A 27,768-nucleotide genomic window follows, 5' to 3' on the forward strand; every position below is an offset into this window, starting at 1 on the left:
GTGGGAGCCATGTTGTCCCTCCTCCATTAGAACTCCTGAAATGACATCTCATGTACCTCATCTTGGTGAGAAGTTGGCCAATAACTACAAGGGATAAAATATAGACTGAGGGCAAGGCTGCAAAACAGCCCAACTTGGCTTCCTGAACACAGACAGAGAAGTTGTCTCCATGGGAAGGACAGTAAAGTGGATTTTGAGATTTATATTAATGCTCTCTGGAAACAATAATAATGTATCAGTAGCAGCAAGCTTTCGTTTTTAGAGTGGACACCAGTGCCGATTCGTGGAAAATATTTAGGTGGGAATTGATAATGTGTTTACTGAGGAAAGCTTAACACAGGAGAAAGCAACACAGCAAAAGTAACTTGGAAAGTGTAATTGGGCCCTTTCCAGCATAGGATTTAGCATAGAATTAGACTGCCAGAGCGTCAGGAAGACAAAAGAGACTGTGAATAATCAGGGCATTCACTGCAAACAGGGACGGGATGCTTTTAAGAATAGAATGTTCTGCACATACGTTTGCACACACAAAGGCATTAAGCCTCCACTTACCCCTCAGCCAAGGCCGAGGTCTCCCCGTGCCCTGGGCCGCGGCTGCCGCTGTCTGTGGTGCTGAAGCGCGGCGCAGCTCGAGGCCCCGCCCCGAGGCGCAGCGCAGGGCGGGGCGGGCCGTGCGGCGGCGGCATGGCGGAGCGCGGAGCCTGAGGCGGCATGGAGGCGGATTTCGCCGCTTTCGGCAGCCCGCTGTGCGGCGAGCTCAAGCGTTTCTGCAAGCGGGTGCGGGAGACCTACCGGGAGATCAGGGAGGACCTCACGCCCTACAAGGATGACCGCTACTATCGGTAGGCGCGGAGCTCCCGGTGCGGGACCCCCGCCGCAGGGGCGGCACCGCGGGGCTGGCGGCACGGGGCTCCGGGGGTCTGCCCGAAGAGGAAAGGATCCGGGGTTGGTTTAATGCCCTGCTGATGGCTGGCTGCGGCACGGACGCCGCACTGCCAAGCTAACACCCCCCTTCTGCCTTCAGCATTCATGTCGCACAGGTGCCTGGCGCGGATGTCCCTCTGCGCAGCCCTGTGCTAGGCCTATCCCCTTCCATAGAGCTGCGTATAAAAAAGCCATGAAACAGCGCTGGGAGAGCTACAGAATTGGTTAGGATATGCGAGTCGTTGGCGATGGTGGATTGGAATGCCGCATGTCCATTCCACTGCTTCTGTGGCTGTCTGCTGTGTCCATAATGGCTGGAGAGTATTCATGTTCAGGGACTGCGCAAAGCCAGGAAGGTAATGAAAGTTAATGGCCTCAAGTTGTGCCAAGGGACGTTCAGGTATTCAGATATGAGGAAAAAATTACTCTCAGCAATAGTGACAGTGCATGAGAACAGACTGCCCAGGGACTCTGTGACTCCCTGGGCAGTCTCCAGTGGAGACTGTGACTCCACTCCAGTGGTGGAGTCACTGTCCCCGGGGGTGTTTGAGAAATGTGGCCCTGATAGACATGGTTAGTGGGCATGGTGGAGATGGGCTGATGGTTGAACTTGATAATCTTAGTGGTTTTTTCCAACCTTAGTGATTCTGTGACTCCAAATTTGTTGGAGGACAGAGCTATAAGTTAAATGAAATTTTGTCTCTGAGAAAGGATCTTAAAAAGTTGAGTGAAAATTAGGAGAAACAAATGCCAGGAATTACACAGACAGTAATATTCACAAATGCCAACTGGGGGACAAACAGTTACATAACATTTTTGTAAAAAAGGGTGTGGGAACTATGATGTTTTACAAGACAAGTGCATACCAAAAAAGACACAGATGCGGTGGCTACTCCCTTCAGGCAAGAGGAAGGCACATTGCAAGGTCTCTTTGAGCTCTACCTTACTGTGAATCTGAGCATTAATACTTCTGAGTGTGCACAGTTCTCCCGCTTAGGTCATTGGATTTCAGTATGCTGTGCCTGCTTTCCCCAGTGAAGGCTGTGGAACAACATAATGAATCTGGCCTCTTGTTCTCAATAGTACGGACTGCAGAGCATCATACATGTTGGAAACAGCACCTGACAGCTTGGCACAGTTTATTTAACACAGTCATAGTCTGTGCTATCAGAACAGGGCTCCTTGCACCTGTGTGAGGTACTGTGGAAGGTGATGAGGTGTGATGAAGATGTACTTCTGTGTGTCTGGATTGCAGTAATGAGTTTTGACACTGGAATGAGGGAAGAAGGGAGAAATAACCTTTGGATTAACAAATGAGAGGTCCTGTGAAATGTATGTGCTCGGCTTTGTTTCCAGAAGAAACCCAGTGTCTCTGAAGTAAATTCGTGCTTGCACTATTATGTGACTGCAGGTATGTATGGAGGGACTTCTTGTGTTGAACAGAGAAGATACAACTCCACTGAATCAGATGGGCTTGTAGAGTTAGCGTTAGATTGCCCTTCCTTCAGAGAGTGTACCCCCAGGAGGTATCAGTTGGAGAACTTTTAGGATGGAAAATGCTGCAATTGAGTTATTTTGTGCTCTTGGTGGAGGAAATAACTTTTCATGACAAAGATACCATGCTCATATTTCTCTGCATTCCCAGGATCTTAACCTCACTGACCTAAATCAATTAAGTTTCTTGCTACTTTTACTGCATACCTGCTATGGCATGAATGAGTGGATGGATGGGTGCAGCAATGCTATCTGCTTTTAGATTCCTGGTAAGGTGGAAGATTTCTGGTCACTAGATTTAGATACTACAGTGCATACTTCTTACAGCCAACTGTCACTTATGGGAAGGATAATTAAGAATTTAATCCCTTTTCTCTATTTTATTCGGTACTTCTGGCCAGGTTACACTTGAGCACACTCAAGGATGCGAAGGGGAGCCTAACTGCTCTGAAGACAGAAGGCATTTTGGAAATTTGACAAAAGAATTGTGGTGTGGCCTTCAAAAAAAAAAGAGGTTGTCTAAAATAATGAGGTTACTAAAAGCTAATATATCAGACCAACAAAGTGAAGAGACAATAAAACCATATAAGAGCACATTTTTTCCTCTCACGAACTGTATCCATAAATGTGTGGCTATTGACCTCTCTCGGTCTTAACTCTCTCCTCCTGCTGGTTGAGCAGCCCATTTGGCATTGACTGATAGTCTCCATTGCCTTTATGGAAATTGAGAGGTACAGTCCATTAAGCATCGGAGAGGGGCTTGAATTTGCAAGTAATCAATATTTGCCAGGAAAAAACTGGCAAAAAAAACCTGGCTGCTGCAGTTTCACTTCTGAGTTCTATAGGGACATTTTAGGGAATGCCAACAGGGAACAGGAATTCTCAGGACTGAAAGGTTTTGGGGGAGAGGTGATACAGGAATGGAAGAATACAAAACCATTCCCTTTGTGGCTGGCAGGGCAGTAGGTCTTTTCAACTCCACTTACACATTATGTTGGTATGTGCTCAACCTTAGTGACTGGGGAGTCAGTAAGGGGGATGACCTTGCTCAGAGGCAGCTGGTAAAGCTCTTATCCCATGGCACTTCATGGTATGCTTGTAAAAAAGAAGTTTGCAGATTAATGCATGTGATACTAAATAACCTAATTGGTGACCCCAGAACAAGCTTGGATGGACTTAGCACTCCTATGTAAGTTAGTGGCATGCTGAGAGATGCTTGGTGCAGTTGATAATCACAAAGAAGTCAGAAGAAGGGAAAAGTGATACATTCTCCTGTCAGCCCTTGATTTATTACAACAGTGTCAAGTTCTACCTTTTAGCCCTGAAAAATGGCTGCAAACAGGCTACTTCAGTGAGCACTTTGCTTCCTGGTGCCTTCACTCCCACCAATGGGTTCCTTCCTTCCCCAGTGTGCACGTGGGGCCACGGCAGGGCAGGAGGAGCTGGTGGAGAGATAGTAGCTAATGACTCTTCTTTGCATTAAGCAATTTTAAGTAAAATACTGGTAAAAATGAGCTTACCAGTTACGCAAAAACACCTGCACATTTTTCTCTTGAACATGTAATCAGTGAGGTATGCCAAGCTTACTGGAAGGTACAGCCTGGCAATCAGCTGACATGTACTTCTGTGTGAGTTTCATAACTCTGTCCTCAGGCTAACATTGTGGAGTTCAGCATGCTGGAAACTTTTTGATAGGAAAGCAAGCAATTAAAGTGCCTTCCTGATACACAAGAGAGAGCAGGAGGGTGGCTAAATAGAGGTCTGACTTCAAGTTACAGAAGTTAACTGTAACAACTTGGTGTTTGTGAAAAAACGTTGTCAGGTTAATGAATGTAGCCCACTGGCCTATCGGCTTATACAGGGAAGCACTGTGCTGAGTTTAGCAGTAATACTCCAAGATAAAAGAATGACCTACAGGCTGCCCTGAATGGCTCCAATGTGAAGGACACAACTGGGTCTGGAAGGGTGTGAAGCAACAGGAAACCAACATCATTGCTTCATGGTGCATTTAAGCTGCCATAAACTGCTGGTGCTACCAAAGGTAGCAACCCTAGCTCGCCTTTCCCTAGCCACATGTTTCCACTGATTTCCTCACCTGCCTCCAGATGTTCTGTCTGAGGTGATGGGTACTGTGTCACTGGCTGGACCCATTGCCAGGAGCCTTCTTTTGGGTTCACCACAGCCACGCGGGGACAGACAGAGCCGGGAGCTCACCAATAATAGTGTGAATTGCGCCTAGGCCAATGTAGTAAAGATACTGAAAGCATATTATTGATGTTAGGTGCCTTTAGAAATAGACTGCAGTGAAACCATCTGGCTGTCTAAGCAAGCTTTTAATGGAAGCACAGAGATGTTTTTAAATCATACATTGGTTGCATTTTGCGATTATTTCTGGGGTCACACTGAGGTGGCTGTACCCCATGTATGTGACAGACGTCACAGCTGGAAGGTAGCTCTGAGTCTCATCCTGAGCTGGGCACCAGGTATCCCTGCGTGCCTCTGGGGTCGACCTCTTCTTGCAGGTAACAGCGATAGGGTGAGAGGGAATGCCTCAAGTTGTGCCAGGGGAGGGTCGGGCTGGATATTAGGAAAAAATTCTTCTCAGAAAGAGCAGTGAAGCACTGGCACAGGCTGCCCAGGGAGGCGGTGGAGTCACCATCCCTGGAGGTGCTCAAGAACCGCATGGATGTGGCACTGAAGGTTGCGGTCAGCGGGCATGGTGGGGGTGGGCTGGCGGTTGGACTCGATCTGAGAGGTCTTTTCCAACCGTAATGATGTGGTGATATGGTGATTCTATGGTAACGCCTCGCCCCCAGGTTCCTTTCCCAGCGCCCGAAAGCGGCAGGAGCCTCCCAGGCAGCGGGGCCGCCCCCCGCGCCCCGTGTCCGCTGCCGCTCGCCGTAGCGCCGCCGCCCCCTCCCAGCGGCGTCGCCCTTGGCCGCCGTGGCGGCGCGGCGCGGCGAACGGGTGACGCAGGCGGAAGCGGTCGCGAGGTACTGCCGGCGGTCCTGCCACGGCTGCGGCGCCGGCTGGCGGGGTTGGCGCCTGCACTGCGCATGCGGCGCCGGGATGGAGCCGTGAGTGGCGGCGGCGAGGGGCGGCTGGGGGCGGGCGGCGCGGGAGCGGGGATCGCGGGTGCCCGGGGTCGGGTGGGGTGCGCCCCGGGACGGCTCTGCCCCGCGGCAGGGCTGAAGGACGCTTGGTCGGGACGGATGGGAGTCCGAGCTGTTGTAATTCGGAGCGTGCACCTCATTTCTCGCTAACGGAATAATAGTAGCGGGGCTGGGTTGATGTTTGTGATTGTTTGGCTTGATTTCTGAAACAAACAAACAAACAAACAAACTCGCAGAAGCCCCACGCGGAAAGTTTTGCTTCCGTATGGTGGATAAAAACGCCCCACAATGTCTCACTCGTGTCGGGGAGGGCTAGAGAATAACCTGTTCCTCAGGTGTCCCTCCGCACGAACGGAGCAGTAATCGTGGCTGATCGCTCTGACGTCAGAGAACAACCCCAAAAGGACATAAAACAAGCACCGGGCACGGGAGCTGTGTGGTGTAACCGTGCTCAGCTGTCACATAACAGTGCTGCACAGTGCTGTTGCTGCATTCGGCTCTTTGTCCCACATCCTCCTTTGGCTGTTAAGTGTCAGACCATGCATCTACAAGGTGGATTTCAAGGTGTGCTGGGGGACACTGGGACCAGCAGTGTCCATTAAAAGGCACATAGGGAGGCTTTGTATTCCTTATGTAGTTGGCATTGGTGAGACCATGCTTTGAGTATCCCACACAACAAGAAAGACGTTGAGGCCCTGGAGTGTGCTCAGAGAAGGGCAGTGAAGCTGTGAGGAGCTCAAGACTAATGGGAAGCAGCTGAGGGAGCTGGGATTGTTCAGTCTGGAGACGAGGAGGCTCAGGAGAGACCTTATCACTCTCTACAGCTACCTGAAAGGAGGTTCTGTGAGGTGGGGGTCAGCCTCTTATTCCAGGTAACAGCAGTCAGCCTCAAGTTGTGCTTGGGAATGTTCAGGTTGGGTTTTAGGAAAAATTCCTTCTCAGAAAGAGTGGCGAGGCATTGAAACGTTGCTGAAGGAGGTGATGGAGTTACCATCCCTGGAGGTGTTAAATAACCTTTTGGATGAGGCACTGACTGATGTGGTGGGTGGGCATGGTGGGGATGGACTGATGGTTGGACTTCATGATCTTAGTGGTCTTTTCCAGTCTTAATTATTCTAATTACAGCCCTTTCTATCAGTGTGATTCCTATGCTTCCATTTGGGAGAGTCTAAAATGGAAAGGAGCATTTGGAGGCAGAGCTTCTTAGGCTAATATGTTAGAAAGCAGCATGCCTAAAAGTGGACTACTTGTGGTTTTGATAACAACTGCTGCTTAATCCCGCTTTTGTCCCATCCTCCTCATCTGGAAGTGATATTCTTAAGTGAAAAGTGTTGTAAGTATAATACAGTTTGTTTTTACTGATGATGGTGTAGTACAGGCAAGGGAAGTGATATGATGATGAGGAAATGAGAAATAGCCTGAGGTAATCACTTGTCTAACACCTTGACCCAAAACTTGGCTCAAACAGCAAAATATAACCCATCTTTACATTTCTTATGTGAAGGGCTACTGAAAGATTGCTGTTGCATTTCCATTGCTCACCTGTCATAAGTTACACTAGCATAGCATAGTTTTTACTACCAGTTTTAATCTAATGTAACTGTAAAATACCACTTCCTGGCCGAGTTAGCTTAAAACCCCAGACAGAGTGTGAAAGCTTGCTGACAAATCTGTGAACATGGGATGTTTTCCTTGAGCCTTATGAGACTGCCTTGGCTGGAGCCAAGAAGGCTTCTTCCACTGGTAGAGGGAAGCCCAGTTCTTTATTCCCTTGAACAAGTGCTTGCAGAGTGAGGCTTCTTTTTGCATTTTCCCATAAGTGCTCTCCAGATGTCTCATTCTTCCTAGGCCTTTAGGTTGTTGGTGGGAAATGATCAACTTGCATTTCTCTGTGTTCCATAAATTTTATATGATCTCTTTCCAAAAGGCAGATGTAAAACAGTGTGCAGGGTTGTTTTATCTGCCTGTTATGTCAGATGGTGATAAGCTGAAATGGGACACCACAGTGTGGCAAAGAAATTCTGTTACTGCAGGGAGGGGTGGGGAAAAATGCAACACTGTGGGAGCGCTATGAATTGTTGCTGGCTGTCATGATAACTGCAGTTAATATTTGTCTGAGCTTTCTTGTTTGCTCTTTACGAAAAGCGTTGTGTGGTTATTGTGACTTAAAACAGTGAGCTGTTTTCACAAAGTCTCTGAAAGTTCTCTGGTACAGCGCTTGTATCGCTTCAGCACTGTTAGAAATGTTGGGGTGTAAGCTGCTGGTTTTGTGGGTGAAAGCCTTGATGTTTAACTGTGTTTTTGTCAAAAATCACCCTAGTTTAAGGCCTGGCTTCAAATGATTTCTGAAAGGAGTGAGATTTTTCTTGTAAACCTTTAGAGAATGCACCAGAATGGACTTTGGTGCTGTGTCAATAGACATTTCTGGAGGACTGCTAATAATGTGGTGGCTCAACTGGTTTTATCTCCAAATTGTTACAACATAGGACACTTCTGCTGACCAGCTGAATGCTGCACAATTGTGGACTCATAGACCACTTTAGGGTGCGAGGTTCAGTTATCCTATATGATCACTTAGGATTTTAATTCACAAGTGCACATCTTCCATCACATCCAACATGGGTCAGTATTTATCAGTGTTTTTTAAGTTACCTGAAACCCCATAGAAATGTTCTGTGGGTCTGACTTGTTATTCCTGTTCCTCTTCCTGTTTCTGTTCGGTTGTATTTTTCCAGCCTTGACTCTCAGTTACTTTGCTTTGTTTCCTTCTGTCCTTTCTTGCTTTCTGTCTTCCTGGTAGATATGACCTTTTCAGAAGACGTGTATGTGTGTATAAATTCTGTATATATAGCCTGGTACATCCAGTCTGCTTGAAGTTTGCATTTGGTTGTGAGGAATGAGGAAATAAAAAGGAATAGCTTACCTTTTGTGTTTCACTTATTTTGTGTTTGGCTCTGAAACTTCCACGAGTCTATACTTTCAGATTTTAAGGGTCAGAAATCAATGGATTTCTTTTAAAGAGATGAAATTCTGTAGCTTTAAAGAGTGCTCCTTCTCTCTGGAGGACAGTATACGTTTTGTTTTACATTTAAATTTATGATTGCTGGTAACATGGCAATGCAAGTACCAGATTCTGATGACTGCTGATATAACTGCATGGGATGGTTAGGAGGTGAGTCTGAGAGGATCTAATTCTGCATACTCTGGTACCTGAGCAAATCCTGTGCATACTAGATGGTCTTTCAGGTCTCTTCCAACCCAAGCCGTTCTACAGTTCCATGATACTTCCCAGTATGTATCTCAGTCTCATTTTCCAAATCCTTACATGGATCGTTTCAGCGAATGTTCTTTTTCTCAAATGAGCTATTTCATCTCCATTTGTGTGTTTGTTTTTGTTTTTATGCTGGTCTTTTGCCTGATCTCTCGGCAGATCAGTGCAGCCGTATTGACCTCTGAAATACCTACACTCACTCTCTTAAATGAGACTTCGGGTGTAGCAGTGGGAAAGAAGAGGGGAAAAGACATAGCATGTCCCTACTTTGTCTGGTTTTCTCTCCTTGTGAAGTATCGGCACACCTGCTTTTCATATGCAAACCCATTTTGACTGTTAGATGTTGCACTATCCAGAGAAACAGGAATAAAGAATGAGCCAATGTCTGGAACAGGTTTCTTCGAAAGCTTGCAAGCATGCCTGTGTTCTGGCGCAACAGAAAGGGAAGGTACTGATTGCTGGTAACCATACAGCTGCGAGTGCTGGCTGAGGGAGCCCTGGTGACTTCCCCATCACAGAGACAAGAATGTGCATAGCAAGTCAGAAGTGTATCCTGCACCGGGCTGTGGCTGTTTAGTATATTCTCAGATATAAACTAAGTTATGCATGATAGTTCCCTGTGTATATGTGATATTCCTCCTGTTGTCAGCTGTTCCCAGCTCATGAAATTAGTTTTCATGTACTGAGCAGTCCTCAGCTTCCAGGAAGCATTTGATATCCACTTAGTTTCTTACGTTCAATTTAGGTATATTGGCGTTTTTAATATGATTTTCCTGTACCAGGGATTTTCTTGCTGAGATTAGAGAGTTCTTGTTAAATCAAGGCAGTGCCCCATACGTTGTATTCTTAGCTAATCAGGGAGTGCCAAATCACCAGTAGAACTGAAGGGACTGTTGAAAATTTTTCAGTCAGATAATATGTTTTATTTATTGATACTAGAGCAGATGTAATAGCTTTTAAGTGGTTCAAGTGCACAAAAGCTGAGATGTTAAGACTTGGTTTAGGAAAAGTAGTGTAGTTATATCACTGCAGAAGTTGTGATGACAAGCCTTGGTTTGGAATGCCTCTATTAACTGGGATTTTTGGAAGTCAGCTTAAAATTACATTTGTCTGTGAGGCCTCTGAGTGATGGTCTCTGCAGCTGAGATCTGAACTGTTCTTATTTGTGATTGTGATAATTTCATGTGCTGCTCATGTATTTTCCTTGGACAATCAGCTATTGTGGCCTTCTAAAACTGGCCTGGATAATTGCTCAGTGCAAGGGCAGGTGGTCACAAAAGGTAATTACCCTGTTTGCTGATGCTGTCAGAAGCCCTGTAAAGCCATTTTGCACAAACTTGTAACATTTACAGTTACTTGCGTGCATTCTTTGTGTTCTTTCTTTGTTTCCACATTGTCATTAAATTGAGATTTTGATCTTTCAGACTCTACCATAAATAAAAAGTATAATTTACTCTGTAATACCTAATCCTTTATGAAAATTTGGATTGTTATTAAATGTTTTCACTGGTTAAAAATGAATTGTTTGCCTTGCTTTCTCTTTGGACAATAGAAAATCTTAGTACAAAAAGAGCATGCAAAGTTTGTCTGTTTTGGGATGTGGGTGTATGTTCCTGTTCGTATGTCTCATAATCCCTACTAGCTATCTTTGCTCTATGAAGTAGCATTGGTTTGTATTCTTTTCATAGCATTGCATGTTACCACAGAGACTGGTTTAATATTCTTTGTGGAGGAATGAGTAGTGAAGGGGGCTGGTTTTTGTTTTTGTAATTTGGAAATATGATTGACAGCTAATTCTGTGCTTCCTTTTGTTTCTGTAGGCTGGCACCAATGCGATTATATACGCTGTCCAAACGACATTTTGTCCTGGTCTTTGTAGTGTTCTTCGTCTGTTTTGGTTTGACAGTCTTCATAGGAATAGCAGGTAAGGATGCTGCCTTTTAAAAATATTACCTTGTTGTATTCTTTGTCTAAGTGTACTGGTAGGTACAGACGTGTGTGAAAGCTAATGACCATAGTGCCTCTGAGGCATTTGAGGAAGTATTACCTCTTACGGGAGGGAAAGAACATTTCTTCTATGATATTTTTTTCATAGGGATTCTACCATGCTACACCATTTAGCAGCCATTTTAGGATTTTATCAAGTCCCCCAACCCAACATCTTATTTCTCAGTCAACTGGCATGATCTGTTCTGCTCTCTGACAACTGTCTTGACCTGTCTCTATCTCTATCCCCATCCCCACCCTTCACTTCCCTTTAAAAGGAAGAGGCCCGCAGAGGTGTTAGGCTCATTTGGTCCTGCCTGGTTTTTGTGTGTATCCATACCTTATAGGATGTATTCTATTCTTGGTAGCATTAAAAATGTATCCTTGGTGTAAGTCCTCCTTTCTTGCTGTTTGACTCATTGTAGAAGCCTGAGGTCCAAACAGTCTGTATTTCGGTTCTTAATGATAAACCAGTGTTGTTCCTCTGACTTTCCTGAGGATGCTGAAGAGCATTATTTGGTGGCTAAAGTACTGAACAAATACTTTTACATTTTGTATGAATGACAAAATGGGAAACTGGAATTAAGTCAGTATCAGTTGCAGGAATTGCTTAAAATTGTTTCACCTGAGAATGGGCAAAGAGCCATCCGTGCTGATTGAGAATATCATTCTTAATTAGGAGTAATTCCTAAAAGAGAGTTGTTGGTCTTTTGCATTGCATCTGCCTGCACACTGATTTAGAGCTGTGGGTGCCCTTGTCCCAGGGCTACTGTAAGCAATGCTCCATCATCTGTACTGTGCCAGGCTTCCAGGACTCATCTGTGCTTCCCTTCAGGAACTGGCAGAACTGGAGAGCTCTTTTCCATGTGAGGATGGTTTGTTGGATGGCTTTGTTGACAAAGCTTGGATGCAGTTCATTATTATAACTTAATTATTTTTAAAAGTTGTTTACCTTGGGAGGAGAGCCACTGAATCAACACTTTTGCTGTGGTGATTTTTTATGGCTTTAGCTGACAGCTTTATGCTTCCTGTGAGCAGAGGGAGGGGCACAAACAATAGAGTATTCACTCATCAGCTCAGTCTGAGCTGAACTCACCAAACCCACCAGGTAAATGAAAAGGTGGGAGATGCGTCCAGATTTTCTGTGCAACTTCTATACACCATTCCCCATACTTGACCTCTCTGTGTTTTGAGAAGGTTAGCAGTCTTAACTACCCATGTGAGTAAAGAAGATAGCTTAATTTGAGGTGGCTGTTGCTCTTCAGTTCTTGTGAGCTGAGACAGGTGCAGATTTGTTTTTTTCCAAGTTAACGCTTGCTTTGTCTTTTCCCAATGTGTCTGTGATCTTTGTGGTGAGATGAGTGCAAGGACAGGATAAGGTGCAGAACTCATTTTCTGTACCTGTGCAGTTTTCATGCTCCCCACCTCATAGTGGTTGACTGCTTCCAGATGTGATTCTGTTAACTTAGCAAGAATAAAGGAAAGCAATAACATGTAATTTAATTACAGGTGTTGTTGTTGCTGTTTTATTCAATAATAAGACCACAAGATGTTTGTGCCAGTTGCTTTAAAAAGCTCTAGAGTATTGCTTGCTAGAGGAGCAGCAGTTACAGCAGTAGAACCAGATATTGTTTGGGTTGCTGTTCAATTTTGAAAGTTAGGATTATGATCTTCTCTTTGCTCCAGTATTTTTTTAAATCTTCTGGTTTATTAAAAAAAAAACACCAAAAACAAAAAAACCCACAGCTCTCTAGGAAGGTTTGTTCTGGTGTCTTTTTTGTTAATAATTAACGACTGAAATATGATGACTAATCAACTCTGAGCACTTATGGAAAATCAATTATGCTTTTTGAGACAAAAATACTTGCCAGAAATATACACAGTCAGTTTGTATGTTCTTGAGAACTGCGAAGTTCAATAATTCTGAGCTGACTTTGTAGCCCGTAGCTGTTAGTGAAGTTGGATTGTAATATGAAACTTTGGCTGTGATAGGATGAAAATATTTCATTTTTTTCACTTAAGATCTGTAAGATGGTTAGTGCTGTAGTTAGGGTGATTGCAGAAGCCCAAGCATGCTTATGTTAGCTGTCGTGTCAGCTGACATAAAATTCTTGCCCAGAATGAGCTCATGAATGAGCTCATTTATAAACCCTTCTTTTCTGTTCCTTCTCTGTCAGAACTTTGAAGTCCATGATCTTTGTGGAAGAACTGTTTTTATTGCATAGTTTTTAATACTAATATTATGGCTGGAATAACATGTTTTAAAGATCAGTAACTTGTATTAAATTGTCATACCAAATAGGAGAGAATATTTAGAGGCTTCCAGTCCCATTAAGCTTTCTTCATCCATGGTGACCCAAGCACACACGTGGAAGACCTGTGCATCTCAGTGTTTGTTCACAGCCCAGTAGATAGTTGCAGACCTTTTCCTACTTTCCCCTGTGATTTTTCTGGTTTAGTCATTTTGTGTACATAGAAATGCGTGCATGAGTATCATTTCCCATTCTCCCCAGTCTTCCATGTTCTTGTGTATTTAAGCAGATGAAGAAAAGGCCGCTGTCTACAACCTCATCAGAGGATAGAGAGCGGGTGAGCCTAGACTCTTCTCTTAGGTATGCAGTGATAGGACAATAGGCAACAGGTGCAAGCTGGAACGCAGGAAATTGTAGTTAGATATTAGGAATTATTACTGTTATTATTTTTAATCATCAGAGTGGTTAAATACTGCAGCAGACTGCCCAGGGATGTTCTGGGCATCTCTGTGCTTAGAGGTTTTCAGAGCTTGCCTAGGTGTGATCCTGAGCAGCCTGATCTAATTGTGCACCTGTTTGGAGGAGGGGATTGAACAAGACAGTTGCTGGAGTTTTCTTCTAAAATATTTTGTAATTTCCCTATTTACTGCATATAGATATAGAGGGGGCAGGGTGTGAGAGGACAGTTGTAGTTGATCAGTGTATGTTCAGTGTGTGTGTCTTCATCTCGAGCAGTTGGAGCAGTGATTGCCCTATGAGCAAAAGTGTGGGAGGAAGCTGGACATCTCCCACTACAGCTGTACTTGAAACTGTTGATTGAATGGATTGTATGTTTTAGGAGAATTTGTTTGTAAAACTTCCGTGCAATTATATTTATTTGTAATGGTATGCATAATATATTACAGCTCCCCGTTCTTATATAAATGAAGGGTCCTAATCTGGCTGGTCTGAGCACTATTCTAAATAGATTTATGTATTGCCTTGCTTCAAAAGCCTCATACAATCAAGATCCAGTGCAAGCTACAAAGTACTGTCTTTGTTTTATGTGTGTTTGACTGCATAATCATACATAAAAAGGCATTATCATCACTCAGTCAGGTACAATGGAATGTGTTTGTCCAGTTCTGAGTACAGTGTAATGTAGACATTATCTTCGAAGTCAATTGGGTAATGGTGGCAGTTTGGCCATAAAAACTGGAGAGATAAGTGCAGTTAAAGAAGCTGTTTTTTCAGATGCTTTTGAAGCCTTTGATTGGGCTTGAAGATGCTGTAACAGCAGTGCCTCTGCTGCTAAGTTAGCTTTTTCTGCAGCTGACTACTTTCATGACTGCAACACATTGATTAGCTTGAGGGAAAATGTGCTGTGGTTTTGTTGTATGAGTTTTAGAGTATGCTTGTAGAACTTCTGACATGGAGTTTTGATTTATAATTTATGCCCTATTTATGCACAAGTATATTATGGCAGAGAGTCTTCAAGGAATCTAGGATGGGGAGGAACGTTTTGGCCAGGCTTATTGATGATACTGAGAAGCCAAAGTGACTTACTCTGCAGTTAGAACATCTGCCAAGTGGGATGCCAGTTACCTGCTTAGCAAGGAGGTATTTTGTACAACATTTTGAAATCCTATGTTTGGTATAGTACTTCGATATTGTTCTCTTCATTCTTGTTTACTTTGTAGGTCCTAATGTAATTGAAACTTCTGTAGCAAGAACTGACCTAAATAACAGCATAAAGGTAAGGATTGATAAATAGTGTTGGATTACCTGAATAGCTTTACTTGGTATCCATAATGTTAAATATACCCTTTCCCCAGTCCCATTATTTTAAGTAGTTAGATTTTTTACTAGAAGTCTTTTTGGCCATGTGATGCTTTCCAATTGGAAACTGAACATTCAGTACATTTACTACCGCTATGTTACTTTGTGAGTGACCTAACACCAACTTCTAATCTCTTGTGAGCAGGTAAGGTAGAGAGTTTTGTGATGGGCAGTGTTTCTTCACAGTCATTCTTGATGAAGTAACACTAATAGTATTCCCTTTTGAGCTAATGTTTGGAGATTCTTTTGAGGGTCTAGGATGAGAAATGAAGATCAGGAAATAGAAAAACAATGTTTTCAGTGACAAGTAATAACTCTCCTGTGATGCTTTTTTTTCCTTTTTCTCAGCTGGGAAGGAGTGTCTGTTTTTCTTCTTAGCTGTTCATTGTCAAGTGGCCAGGACAGTGCAATCTGACCTCTTATCGTGATCCTTCACTTCATTGTCTTAAGAATTTCACGTTAAGGTTACATGTCCTAATTCTCAGATTCTTTATTTCTGTCCAGTTTTTCACTGTCAGACTAATAGCCATAGTGATGTTTGTGAAATTGCTAATAACAGCAACAACAAAAAGTGTAGTAGTTTCTTTGAATCCACTGAAACTTCTAGAGGTCTCTTCTGGTCTATAAGTCACTTACATATGTTTGAGTTGGTACTGTATTATGGATGGATTTAAAACAAAAAACACATTTTAATATCAATTAAAAAAAGGATTTATTGCGTTAGATTTTATCTGTAAATGTTATCTACTATGCTTTTAAATGTGGGGTTTCTAGAAAATCAGTGGAGAAATAGTTGTGCTTTACGTACTTGGTTTTAAACTGTTTCAGTTCTGTTGCAGATGGGCAGGGGTCACAAATCTGACTCTGTGTGAAGTGCAAGAAATAACCTTTTTTTTTTTTTTTTTTTAGGCTAAATCTCTCATATCTGAACTATTTTTATTGCTGCTGGTTTTATATGCTTTAAGTAGTCAGTGTGTTCCAGTGCTGTGCAGAATACATGTGCTGCTTTAGCTGCTTCACTAGAAGACTTATATGTGAGGTGCTTATCGTACTGTTCATACAATACCTCATATTAAATCTGTTCCCCAAAATATTACTTTTGAAGTACCTTTCATTGTTACTGCAATTGTATCATGTAATATAATGACTGATGCTAACCTCGGTGGGGTTTTTTGTTGTTGTTTTTTGGTTTTTTTTGACAGCTGAAGCCTTTTAATTTAAGTTCACCACCACTGTCTACTTACAACCAGCAGCTGTGGCTAACCTGTGTTGTTGAGTTGGATCAACATGATGGTGAGAATTTTGCCTAGAGTTTAGAAAACTTGCTATAGCAACCTATGTTGGTATACTTTTATTCCATTGCATATACAGTTCTGTTGCTTTGTTGGTTGTGCTTGGTGGGTTTTTCCTCTGACAGATTCTCTCCCACTGCTGCTTGCCCTCAGTAAAGAGATGGATTGAACTGCTTTTGAGAACTGGATGCAACAGGGGCATGCAAAAGGTTGGGCATTATTTCTTTGAAAACAGCAGCATGTAGAGAGTCTGGGAGAAATTACGTGTATAGATGGTAATATTACAAACTGTGCAGTGAAGTTTCCCTTAAATACATGAGAAATACTATAATCAGGAATTCTTAATGTTAGGATCCAGTACAAGGAATGTATGACTTAATGCCAAAATATATAAATGACTAAGGTTGTTTATTTATTTGTTTTTAAATTGATAGAATTGAACCTTGCTCCAGTAAAGTGTAACCAAGTACTGTTGGATATCATATCCATTTTGAACTTTGAGTCATTTTTGTGATTTTACTTCTCCATGCAGCAATACCTTAACATTTTCTCTCTTAATTACAGTGTCTCTCAAAAAGAATGTTACTATGACAGTCAAAGTACTTGGAGTGGTGAAGGATGGAAGCACACCCTATGTTAATAATCAGGTTCACAACCGGACAAGGTTACTCAGTTGTGCACAGGTACATGCCTTCCTGAAGAAAACTGTTGCAGCGGTTATTTTAAATACATGTGTGTGTGCATGCTCCGTAATGTTGCTAGTTTGTTTCTTTCTGCGGCTGCAATATATTAACTGGAAAAGACACTTCTTTTTTGTTGTAGCTCTCTTCCAGCAAATACAGTGTGCTGGTAAATAGATGAACAGTACTGTGAGAAGGACTTGAATTTACTTGAATTAAAAAAGGGATATTGGGCTCTAGAGGGGAAAAAAATTCTTGTCATGTACCTAGCAGTGCATCTGCTTGAAAGAAGCTAGCTTCAGTGCTTCAGAAACAATTTTCTTCCCACCCATGAAATTTTCAAGTTTCTGGTAAAATTTTAACTACAAGTATTGAGTTTAAAGATTTCTGAAGCAGTTTATCCAGAATGAAATCCTTTAGGAAGAGGATAGATGAAGTTTTGATTTTATTTTTTTTTTAATGAGAACTGTATAGCGTAAATCAAATTTTGTTTGTTGATAGGACATGTAATCAACATCATCCATACCTACCTATTTAGAAACAAGTTATCTAACCTATATTACCAGTAAATTTTGTAGAGTAAACTGAAGGTTTTTACATATTTCTCTGTATGTGTTCACAGAAATGTAGTGAAATCATTGTTGCTCACCTTGGCTACCTGAACTACACTCAGTACAACATATTTGTTAGTTTTGAAGATCTAAATAAGTTAACGTATGCCATACAGAATATTACTTTCACAGTAAGTATGAAGTTTTATAGTAGCAGAAAAGATCTCTGGAGAAGTCTGCTTTAATTGTAATTAAAAAGTTACCTTATTTTTGAACTTGAAACATGAAGATGCATCATAATGAAGCTTTCTGTCACTGCTGGTTTCAGAGCTCTAATAGCATTTGTGTTGTTAATGTTCTGGAGCAGTATTTATCATTATAGGAAAAGCATATTCTTTCAAATCTGCTACTCCTGTTGTCTGGAACAGATAATTTTAGTGTAATTCCTAGGAGATACTTAATGGTAGACAAGCTAGACTAGAACATCCAGTTTTCTGCATCTTGTCTCTCTGAAGCATGGTATCTTTTTTAACCTTTCCAGGAGGTGTATCTAAATTAGCAGGATTTTTCTGGACTTTACAAAAGCACTGGCCAGAAAGATTAGAGACACAAAGACAAATGAAAAAATTGTTTGACTTCACTTATGAGAAAGAGGAATTTTTTTGTTGTTTAGCTGAAATAAGCAGGCAGTCCCTAGCAAAATGAACTTGTCAAGTTACAGTGATAAAGGTTGTCTATGGAACAGTTAAGAGAACAGTGTGTGTTGACTGATTCCAAAAAGGGGTTTAGAAGCATTTGCATTAGAAGAAAGTGAGCTAAACTAAACTTAAAACACTAGTTACTATGGTGTGTTCTACCTGTATATAACATTCTTTGTGACAGAGCATGCAGAAAAAGAAAGCTTACTCTAAAGTGGTTTTTATATACTAAGTGATCTAAATGAATCTTGACATTTGATGTATTCTAATGTATAAAACACATTGTGAAAATAAGTTGTAGGGAGAGAAAAAGGAAAAAAGCAAAGTGTTTGCTTAGTTCCAGATTTCAAGCAGGGTGAGGTATCAGGGCTTTTGTAGTTTTATAGTTTATCATCTTGTTTTGAAGGCTTTTCTTCATGCAGACAAAACCAAAAACCCAGTCCAAAGGCTCTGCTTTCCCATAGCAAGTGAATGTACCAATTTATTTGTTAGTACAGTGGCTTGTAGCATTTCCAGTTGAAATAACAGATTATTTTGTAGATGAGGATCCTCCACATAAAATTTTCATTTTACATTTGCACTTAAAAAAGACAAGACAGAGGTTTACAGGCAGATATTAAATCCATTGAAAGGTAAAGCTTCTTGTCAGATGAACAGAACGTATGTGGTCCGTGCATTTCAAAAGTAGCTTCTGAAGAAAAGCAGACCAGATAGGAGAATTTGTCAACAGAGTTCATGCAAAATGACGTGTTATAATGAATATTTCTGCCCATCTAATAGTTAGAGGACTAAGGCAGCTTTTGCTACTTAACCTACAGAAAAATTTCTTTGTGTTTGGTTAGCTCAGGTATTCTTTTCTTGAGTATTCTGTTTCACTTCTGAAACAAGAAGAAGCTTTAAGAAAACAAACTCATTACAGAAAGCACAACTGTTCCTTATCAATGTTTTAATAATCAGGTTATGTATTTGACCTTGGTAATAAAGAACTCACAGAACTTATTCGATTATCAAAGTTCAAACTTTGAAGGTGAGACAGAAATGAACACGGAGCATCCTTTTTGATCTGATAAGTGCTTTGAGGTGTGACAACTCAATGATTGAGTTACAAAGTGGCAGAGTAAAGGAGTAGCAGTGATATAAAGCTGCTTTGAGTAGTCTTTTTTTTTTTTTTTCCACTTCTCCAAGCTTTAACTTGGAAGAAAATGTGTGAGTTTATCTTTGTCATTCCATAGTGACTTGGGAGAATTTGGTTATACCTTCAAATTTTGAAAAGCCAGAAAACTTTTGAGTATCTGCAAAAGGGATCAGTTATTAAAATTGTATGAACCCTCTTAAAACACTGTTTGTTGAGCTATTTTTCTTCTGTTTTCTTGTAGTGGAAGACATACAATCCAACATTTTCACAAGTGGAAATCTGGTTCCGATTTGTCTTTGTAGTTCTCACCTTTATGGTCACGGTAAGATTTTGCTTCATTTTTTTTTGGTAATGCTACATGGTAGTGCTTTATTTAGTAACTTAGCCCCAGGCAGTAGAGTTGAGAAATTACTGAATGGGTGTTAATAAAGTTTCTGAAATACTAATCTACTTGCTGCTTCTATGTAGTTATAAGTGGCGTCGCAAGGTCATTGAGAAAATAGAATAAATGGGAAGAGCTTGTCTTCTCTACACTGATTTTTGAATTTAGGAGTGAGGTTTGTTCAAACAAAAAAAATCTGATTAGATGACAGTGAAAGAAAATGTCTTTGTCAGGGGGCTCAGACATTAGAATAGGCTGTCCAGACTGTCTTTGTTCTCTGTCTTTGAAAATGAGTAATACTCAGTTGAATATGACCTTGATCTAACTTGAGTGTCATCGCTGTCTTGAGTAGGAGAGTGGACCAGATGACCTACAGATGTCTCTTACAACCTAAGTTACACTGCAGTTTAGATTATCTATCCCTTCACAGTTAGGCACCTGGAACAGAAATATTTGGGGGCGGGGGGGGGTAACCAATAGAAAGTAGAACAATAAAAAGCAAAATTCTCTCAAAGATTTGAAAATACTTAGCCACTTCCATAGTATTTGTGTATGTGAAGTTGCTCACTGATTAACTGTAAATATGGTATAGAATTTGGATTTTTTTTTATATAAGCGACTTTAATAAGTAGAAGTTGTTTATAGTGTGTGACCAGTACCTAGGCAGTGTTTTTTCACACACACGTTTGTGCAATACTATCTGGTTTCCTTTTTACTTTGAGAGTAATTTGAGTAATTTGACATTGAGGTAAGCCAGCAAGTTATTACCTAAGAAGGAGTAAGATGTGACTCCTGTTTCATTGTGTTATCAGTGTCAAAGACCTTGCGAAGTAGTGTTTGCAGTGTGCTGTACATTGATTTCTTCCTTCTAAAATTTTTGTTTGTTTTTAGTGTCTGTTTGCACATTCTCTACGAAAATTCTCCATGAGAGACTGGGGTATTGAACAGAAATGGATGTCTATCCTCCTTCCTCTCCTCCTGCTTTACAACGGTACTTGTATCCTGAAATTTTTATAAAGCATCTTTAGAAAAAGCAGAAAAGAAACAAAAAGTGGAAAAAATGCAGTTTTGCCTTGAAACTTTCAATTAGCTGTCTATAATGCTTCAGAAAACTGATTTATAAAAAAAAATCCAACCCTTCTATGTATTAAATATAAATTTACCTATAATTAATAGGTAGGCTTTGTTCTTTTCCCTCTTCTCCATTTAACATTGATTGCAGCAGGAGGCTGCAACCATGCTGACCCTTTCACATATAAATGTAGTTTCTGTATTTGCCTGATAAGCCTTACTTCTGTATTTTTCAAATACTCACTCTGTATTTAAAAACAGAAGCTGCCTTCGGTCTTGTAAACCACATCAATTTCTAACACTTTCTAGCAGTACCAAAAGAGTGTTTGTCTTTCAGGTGGTTCGTCACCTAGAAATGTGGTTTAGCAGAAGGTATGATAAAACACAAAGTCTTTAAGAAATGTTGGCAAATACATATTAGACTAGTTTTACAGAGAATTGCAGCTGGAGGCACTGTTTCCTTTGCAGATTATATTAAGATAGAGCAAACTCCAATTTCATTTATTGATGTAATCTGATAAAATCTTTTTATTTCTTCTGAAGATGGATTTAACCTTTCTTTTTCTTATGAAGACTACTTTCCCCCCCACCCCCTTTTTAACTTTTCTTTTCTTTTCTTTTCTTACAGATCCATTTTTCCCCCTTTCTTTTCTGGTGAACAGTTGGTTTCCTGGCATGCTAGATGACCTATTTCAATCGCTGTTTCTGTGTGCACTGTTACTGTTCTGGCTTTGTGTCTACCATGGTATAAGAGTACAGGTAGGGATGCATCTGTATGTGGCATACTTAACTGAGAAGAAAGTACTTGTTTATTCAGTTATCTCAGAAGGTGACGAATTAGAAACATAATTTAAAAAAAATCTAGTCTCTTAAACCAATTCATCAAATTAAACAAAGGAAAGGTTATTTTATTCTGTCAGTGTGGATCCAGATATCAAATGTGGGTTCTTGCCTTGACCATGCTATTCTTTTATCAACAGGGAGAAAGGAAGTGCTTAACCTTCTATCTGCCCAAATTCTTTATTGTTGGACTACTATGGCTCGCCTCTGTTACATTAGGAGTATGGCAAACGTAAGTAATTTAAATTTAATGCAATAGTAATGAACTGAAATTGTTCAGGAATTGAAGTTTGTTTGTAATTAATCATGTCTTTTTCCTCTTACTTTCATTGTGATATAGGAATGGAGTTGAAATCCTTATGTTTTCTGTTTTGCAAAATGCAACTGATTTGAAAACGGAATTCTTCATGGACAATCTAGTAGTGTATAATTTTATAAATTAGCATAAGAACTGGAAGTCATTACGTCAGTATGTTAGGTTAGGTCACTAAAGCAGTGAGGTCCCCCTCAACCTCTTCCAAACTAAATGATCTAAGTTCTCTTTGCCAATCTTCATAACTCTCAATTCCTATTTCCTTCACGTGCTTAGTAGTTCTTTTCTGCATGAGAGTAGGAAGACTTGACATGCTGGCTACCAAAATAATCCATATTTCTTGGAAAATGGGATTTAGAAAAGAAAAGGATGTCATGTAATTTGTTATTGAAATCACCAGCATTGCACCGATTTGTACAGCCAAGATCAGTTGGCTGATCACAAGATCAAGATCAAGCCAAGATCACAGATCCTTGTATAGTAACACCAAACCCTTTCTTTGTTAGTAGATGTCTTTGTCTATTTTTTGACCTTGTCTTTTGCAATGATGCAAGTACCAATTTTTCATGTTGAATCTTTTCTAGTGTTAACGAAGTACATGATCCTACATATCAATACAGAGTTGACACAGGTAATTTCCAGGTAAGTCAGAAATATTTCCTTGATGTTCAGTTGTTGAATGTAGTTAGGCAATACAATAGTGAGTGTTTGCTCTTCCACTGGAATCTGTCACAGTTTAGTAAATTGTTGGCCTGGTGGTCTTGCTTGGCCTACAGTACTTTCCAGTTTGTTTCAAGTCACAGTCATAGGCTATATTGAGCTCCAACCGATGGAGAATGTCTTGCAATAATCTTGAATGTCTGGAGACTCAACACTGTGTGTTTTATCAGGGACTCATGATTGTGGGAACTGAAAGATGATTTTTTTTTTTTGTAAGCTTCTTATCAAGTCAGTTTTGCATATCTTGACTCTTGCCAAGATCCTTTGTACTAGAAAATTTCAGACTTCCTTGTTGAAGAGGAAAATATAATTTGTATGGTTTCCTGTATAATCCTCAGGAAATATGTTTGTAAAAAAGCCCACATTGACATATGCCATCCTCATTTTGTACATTTTGCTCATTTTGCTCATTTTCATGAGCATCCTTTCCCTGAATAAACGCAACATTCTATATTGTGCTTTGGGAAACAGCATTTTTTGTTGCAGGGTCCAACTGAAGAAAGAAGGAATAGACCAAACTATGTTAAATAATCACTAATATTCTTTTTATAGGGAATGAAAATCTTCTTCCTTGTGGTGGCAACCACATACATTCTCTACCTTCTGTTCCTGATAGTAAGAGCATGTTCAGAACTCCGTAACATGCCATATGTTGGTAAGTATTTCTTTTGGTTCTTCGCAATGCAGGCTGTCTTCTCTTACATATAGGTGTAAATTCTCTAATAATAATTTTCTCTCAATCTTTACCAGATCTCAGGTTAAAATTCTTGACTGCATTAACCTTCATGGTGCTCATCATTAGGTAAGGCTTTTCAGAGTACGTTTCTCAGTACTCAAACTTCTATATTTTCTTTAAAGGCTTTGAATATATTTACTTTTGATAATAATATACTCAGTGAAACTAAGAGATATCTTTGATATGATCGCTATGGTAATCATAATTTTTGGAACCCTTTCTTAAGGCTTTTATAGGCTGTTTTGTATTATTTCCATCACCACCGTAATACACTGGAAGATTTAGTAGAGAGGTATTTTGTATTGCTGAGTGGTTTGCAGTGCACTGTTGATCTCTTTTGGAGTTTTGTAAGTCTCATTCTGTAAAGCAGAAGTTTAGAATTAATTTTACATTACTGTTTATATCTGTTTTCCCCACTCCAAACAGTTATTTCAAATTGCTGTTGACTTTTGGATTGTCTTTAGTGGGTGAAGTATGAGAAAAATATATCATCATTAGTTTTTTTCCTTTACTAAATTGACTGCTGACTTTAAATCACAAAATAATTGTTATTAATTTGGACATATGTAAACAAAATGTCTTCAAATAAACAGGATTTGAACATATTTTAACATACACTTCTATCAAGCTTACACTTAAATGTTGCAGTTTAAAGGCACAGTATACCTATATGCTGTTACTTTTTTAATTTTTTTTTTCCCCACAGCATTGTTATACTCTATCTACGCTTTGGAGCACAAGTTCTACAGGACAACTTTGTTGCTGAGTTGTCAACTCATTATCAGAATTATATCCTTGTGTTGGGGTGCTGCTCAAATGAGAGTATTATTCTGGTTTTCTTCAGGAAGTATTTCAAGATGGTTTACCTTGGGACTGAGTCTCTTGACTTCTAGATGGGCTTTTGATGCTCTACCAGTTTTGATAATTAAATTAAATTAATAATTTAAAATGCCATTTCATTCGTCCATTCATGCTTTCAAACTTTACTGTGGTAAACATCTTTTCCATTGAAGTAGCTTAGATACATTTTGGTTCTTGTTTTGAAAGTTAATGTGTATGGAGCTGTATTTGGTAAAATCCTTGACACTTTCTACCAGCAGAATTCTTATCATTTTATGGGTTATTGAACTTCTATCTCTACACATTAGCCTTCGTATATTCCCCCTCAAAGAATGCACTATATGGTAAGTGTTAACCAATTGTCTGTCAAACTTAGATGAGAGTAGTTGGCATGTTAGAACATACTGTGTAACATCCTTGTATTTTTACTTGTCTCATTAATTTCAGTTTGCTTTGCACTAACAGAAGCTGTGCTGCTCCTGAGGAATTAACTTTTGGAAACTTGAAGGAATACTAAAATGTTTACAACTAATTAGCTTGACTTGAATTTCTCTGATCTGAGCTTATAGTTGGTATATTTGCAAATACTGCTCTAACTTTTGAACTGACTCACAGACAGCCCTTAAGGAGCAAGAATACTTCACTTATACTTTGTTATAACAATGTTAATATATTTACATGCTGTCAAATTTGACTGGAATATGGAAAACAGGATGATGGAAATGTAGGAGTTAAGCTGATCTCTAACACATGGGAATCTTGGGGAATCTGGGGAGACTTGCTGTGGGGAGAGGGGTGTACAGAGCCAGTTTGAAAGGGAGGCAAAGAATTAAATCTGTGGCACTTTTTTGCTTTCATAAGTATAGGATATAATCAGACTCATGTAGTGATTATAAAGCTTTATTCCTATCTAACAGAAGAAGGTTCAGTAAAGTACCTGTTTATCCCAAGTTCATTCTCTGCTTTAAGCATTTAGTTTAAAATATACTGAGAGTTATGGTGTAGGAAGGCACTAGATTCTGAAGCTGGTACTTTCTCTAAATTATTCAGAGTTGAGATAGATTGTACCGTTGCAGGAAGATGCTGGTTTTCTGTTATGACAAATGGTGGGGTGAGGATAAAAGGTTGCAAGAAGTATTTTTCTGCAGAAGTTCTGAAGTAAAAAACTATGAGGAAAAAAAAATGCTTTTGGCAAAGTGATGGATTGGACTTGTATATAATTAAAAACAGCAACAGGTGGTACAGGAATTGATGGTTTTAAAACAGCAGAGAGATTTGTCACAGCCAATGGAAAGTATGTACTTCCTTACATTGCACAATAGAGTTACAAGTCCTTCCTTAATCTATTACATGGATGGAAAATAACCAGCTAGCCATTGACTTACAACTTTGGTCTACTATGTTGATAACTTAGAACAAACAAGGTCATGAAGTCTGTGCTTTTTAAAAAAGTATGAATGTTTGAATAATCAGAACAGTATGACTTAACTTTACTCAAATTAAAACAGTATGGCATGAAAATGTACAAGGGAAGAAACCTGCTTATACAACAAGGAGAATATGTATCTGAAAATATGAAGAGACCATTATGTCATTTCATAAAATCTTAACAACACCGTGATGTTTTGGGTGGGGAATTCAGAGGAAAGAATTCTTGGATATAGTTGTGTTGTTGCCATGATTGCCTTGGAAGTTTTTGAGCTTCAGTGTTGGGGTAAAAGTGCAGTTGTGTTTCTAAATTTAATGTGCTAAATTAACCCCTGGCTGTATTTTCCAGAATCACAGTTGAAAGACAATCCTGCTTTTTCTATGCTGAACGATTCAGACGATGATGTGATTTATGGGTAAGATTATAAAATACATATGATGCTTTTGGTGTGTTATTTTTTGTAATATTATTTTCCATGTTAATTAGATAAATGAAGTCTTCATAGGTTATTAGTGAAAGTAGACTGCCTGTAATAGAAACAGCATATCCTGAAACAGAAATACAATGTGAGAATGTGTGTTACTTCGGTTATTTTTGTTTTCTTTTGTTTTTTTAATTTATTACTCAAAGGGATTGCCATGGTGCTGATACAGATGGGTAAGTGAGCATATAGATGCTAATAGGTTATGGAATGAAGGAAGCAAGGCATGTGAATGGAAAGGAATCCTTTCCAAGTAGGAAAAGATTTGGAGAAATCAGGTGGAGTTAGTAAGGGTAGACGCATACCAAAAGGCTACAGAAGGATAATGGTCCTTCTTAAGCGTCCATCACTCATCAAAATAACAATAACCATACATAGCAAAACTTCCAGGACTTGTGTGAGTTTTTGTAACATAAAAAATATAATAGCAGTTGAAAACTCATCCAGGTCTATTTTTTCTGTGCTAGGAACTTAACAAAGTGGTTATCTGCACTTGTTTACAGGGCACTGAAAGGCTGAACAGTGGGGATGGCTTAGTACTGCAGTAACCTGAACTGGCCTCTGCTAGATTAGCTGTCTGCATTGTTTGAAGTGGTTTGCCTTCACGTAGTTGGTTGAATAGTGGAGTAGCAGTAGTGCCAGCTTGCTCATGTACTAGTCCTTCTCAGTAGTGGTTTGTAGCTACTGGAGTAATTTTTATTACATATTGTTCCCTGAAGAGAACTCGTACGTATTTTTCATAACCCCAAAAGGAAGTAAAACAAAAAATACAAACTTCTTACTCAAGTAACAGTTTGATGCCTCATTGTATTTTAGAACTTTTCTATTTTAGACCTTCCAACTGATCATCACGTTCACAAGTTTTAAAAAATACCTATTTCACAGGAGCGACTATGAAGAAATGCCACTTCAGAATGGCCAAGCTATTAGAGCCAAGTTTAAAGAGGAATCAGACAGTGACTGATGGAGTGATTTTGATATAGTCAGACTCGTTCAGCTGGAATTAAAGCAATTTTGAAGTTTTCCTAGATGGACCACTTCCTTGGCTTTCTTACAGTTTGCTGTCACCTGAACATGGAATTCCAGGAAGGACATTCTGCTTCTGTTTCTGTTTACAAAGTTAAAGCTGAAAAAAAAAGAATGTGTGAAAAGGTTGTGGTGGGTACTCAAGGAAACCAAAATGTATACACATTTTAAAAAATACCGGATGACAGGATGTCTCTGGACTAAAATGTTTGAGTCTATTTCCATTTCGAGGTTTCACAGATTATGTCCTGATTTTAAAATTGCTTCTTTGCTACTTGGTGCTTTGTTGTTGTTCCCCCTCCCCTTAGGATCATGTAGAACACAGCATCTTAAACCTCTTGCATTTTAGCTAGCTCCTTTTATGTTGTTCACTGCTGTATGAAGTGCCTCTTTTCCCTTTCAGTTTTGTACCTTTGTCATTTGGACTGGAGGCAGGGAAGAATGTGTTTTAAGGTTCTCTCATCTGCCTCTATATATTGTTTTGTGTTATTTTTAGAAATAAAGAAAAACAAAAGCTTCCCATTCCTCCTTCTAAGACGTGAGGTAGACTTCAAACCATTCTTTTAACTCATTTAAATGAGTTTACCAGATACGATAAGTGTGGGATATGTGCAAATAATCAGGTTCTAGTGAGCAAAAATAGGCTGTGATCCAAAGTTATTTGTAGGATACAGGTTTCCTAACATGCTTTATCTCCCCAGCAAAACTGTTTGTTT

At 40.0% G+C, this 27,768-nt stretch overlaps 1 protein-coding gene across 1 annotated transcript; it reads left to right on the plus strand.

Annotated features, from left to right (window-relative positions):
- Positions 1-5,429: 5,429 nt before the first annotated feature.
- On the plus strand, positions 5,430-27,167 carry TMEM181 (transmembrane protein 181). Its single transcript, XM_065732858.1, has 17 exons — positions 5,430-5,495; positions 10,623-10,726; positions 14,720-14,775; positions 16,061-16,151; positions 16,715-16,833; positions 17,453-17,572; positions 19,456-19,536; positions 20,488-20,587; positions 21,296-21,426; positions 21,648-21,739; positions 22,405-22,462; positions 23,093-23,195; positions 23,291-23,342; positions 23,983-24,065; positions 24,371-24,460; positions 25,894-25,960; positions 26,912-27,167. Exons 1-17 carry the CDS (start codon positions 5,488-5,490, stop codon positions 26,988-26,990), a joined length of 1,434 nt encoding a protein of 477 aa, XP_065588930.1. The 5' UTR covers positions 5,430-5,487; the 3' UTR covers positions 26,991-27,167.
- Positions 27,168-27,768: the final 601 nt, after the last annotated feature.

This window comes from Cyrtonyx montezumae, unplaced genomic scaffold (genome assembly GCF_038088225.1).
Source record: "Cyrtonyx montezumae isolate F1298 unplaced genomic scaffold, pur_monq_1.0 scaffold_0, whole genome shotgun sequence".
Classification (NCBI taxonomy): Eukaryota; Metazoa; Chordata; class Aves; order Galliformes; family Odontophoridae; genus Cyrtonyx; species Cyrtonyx montezumae.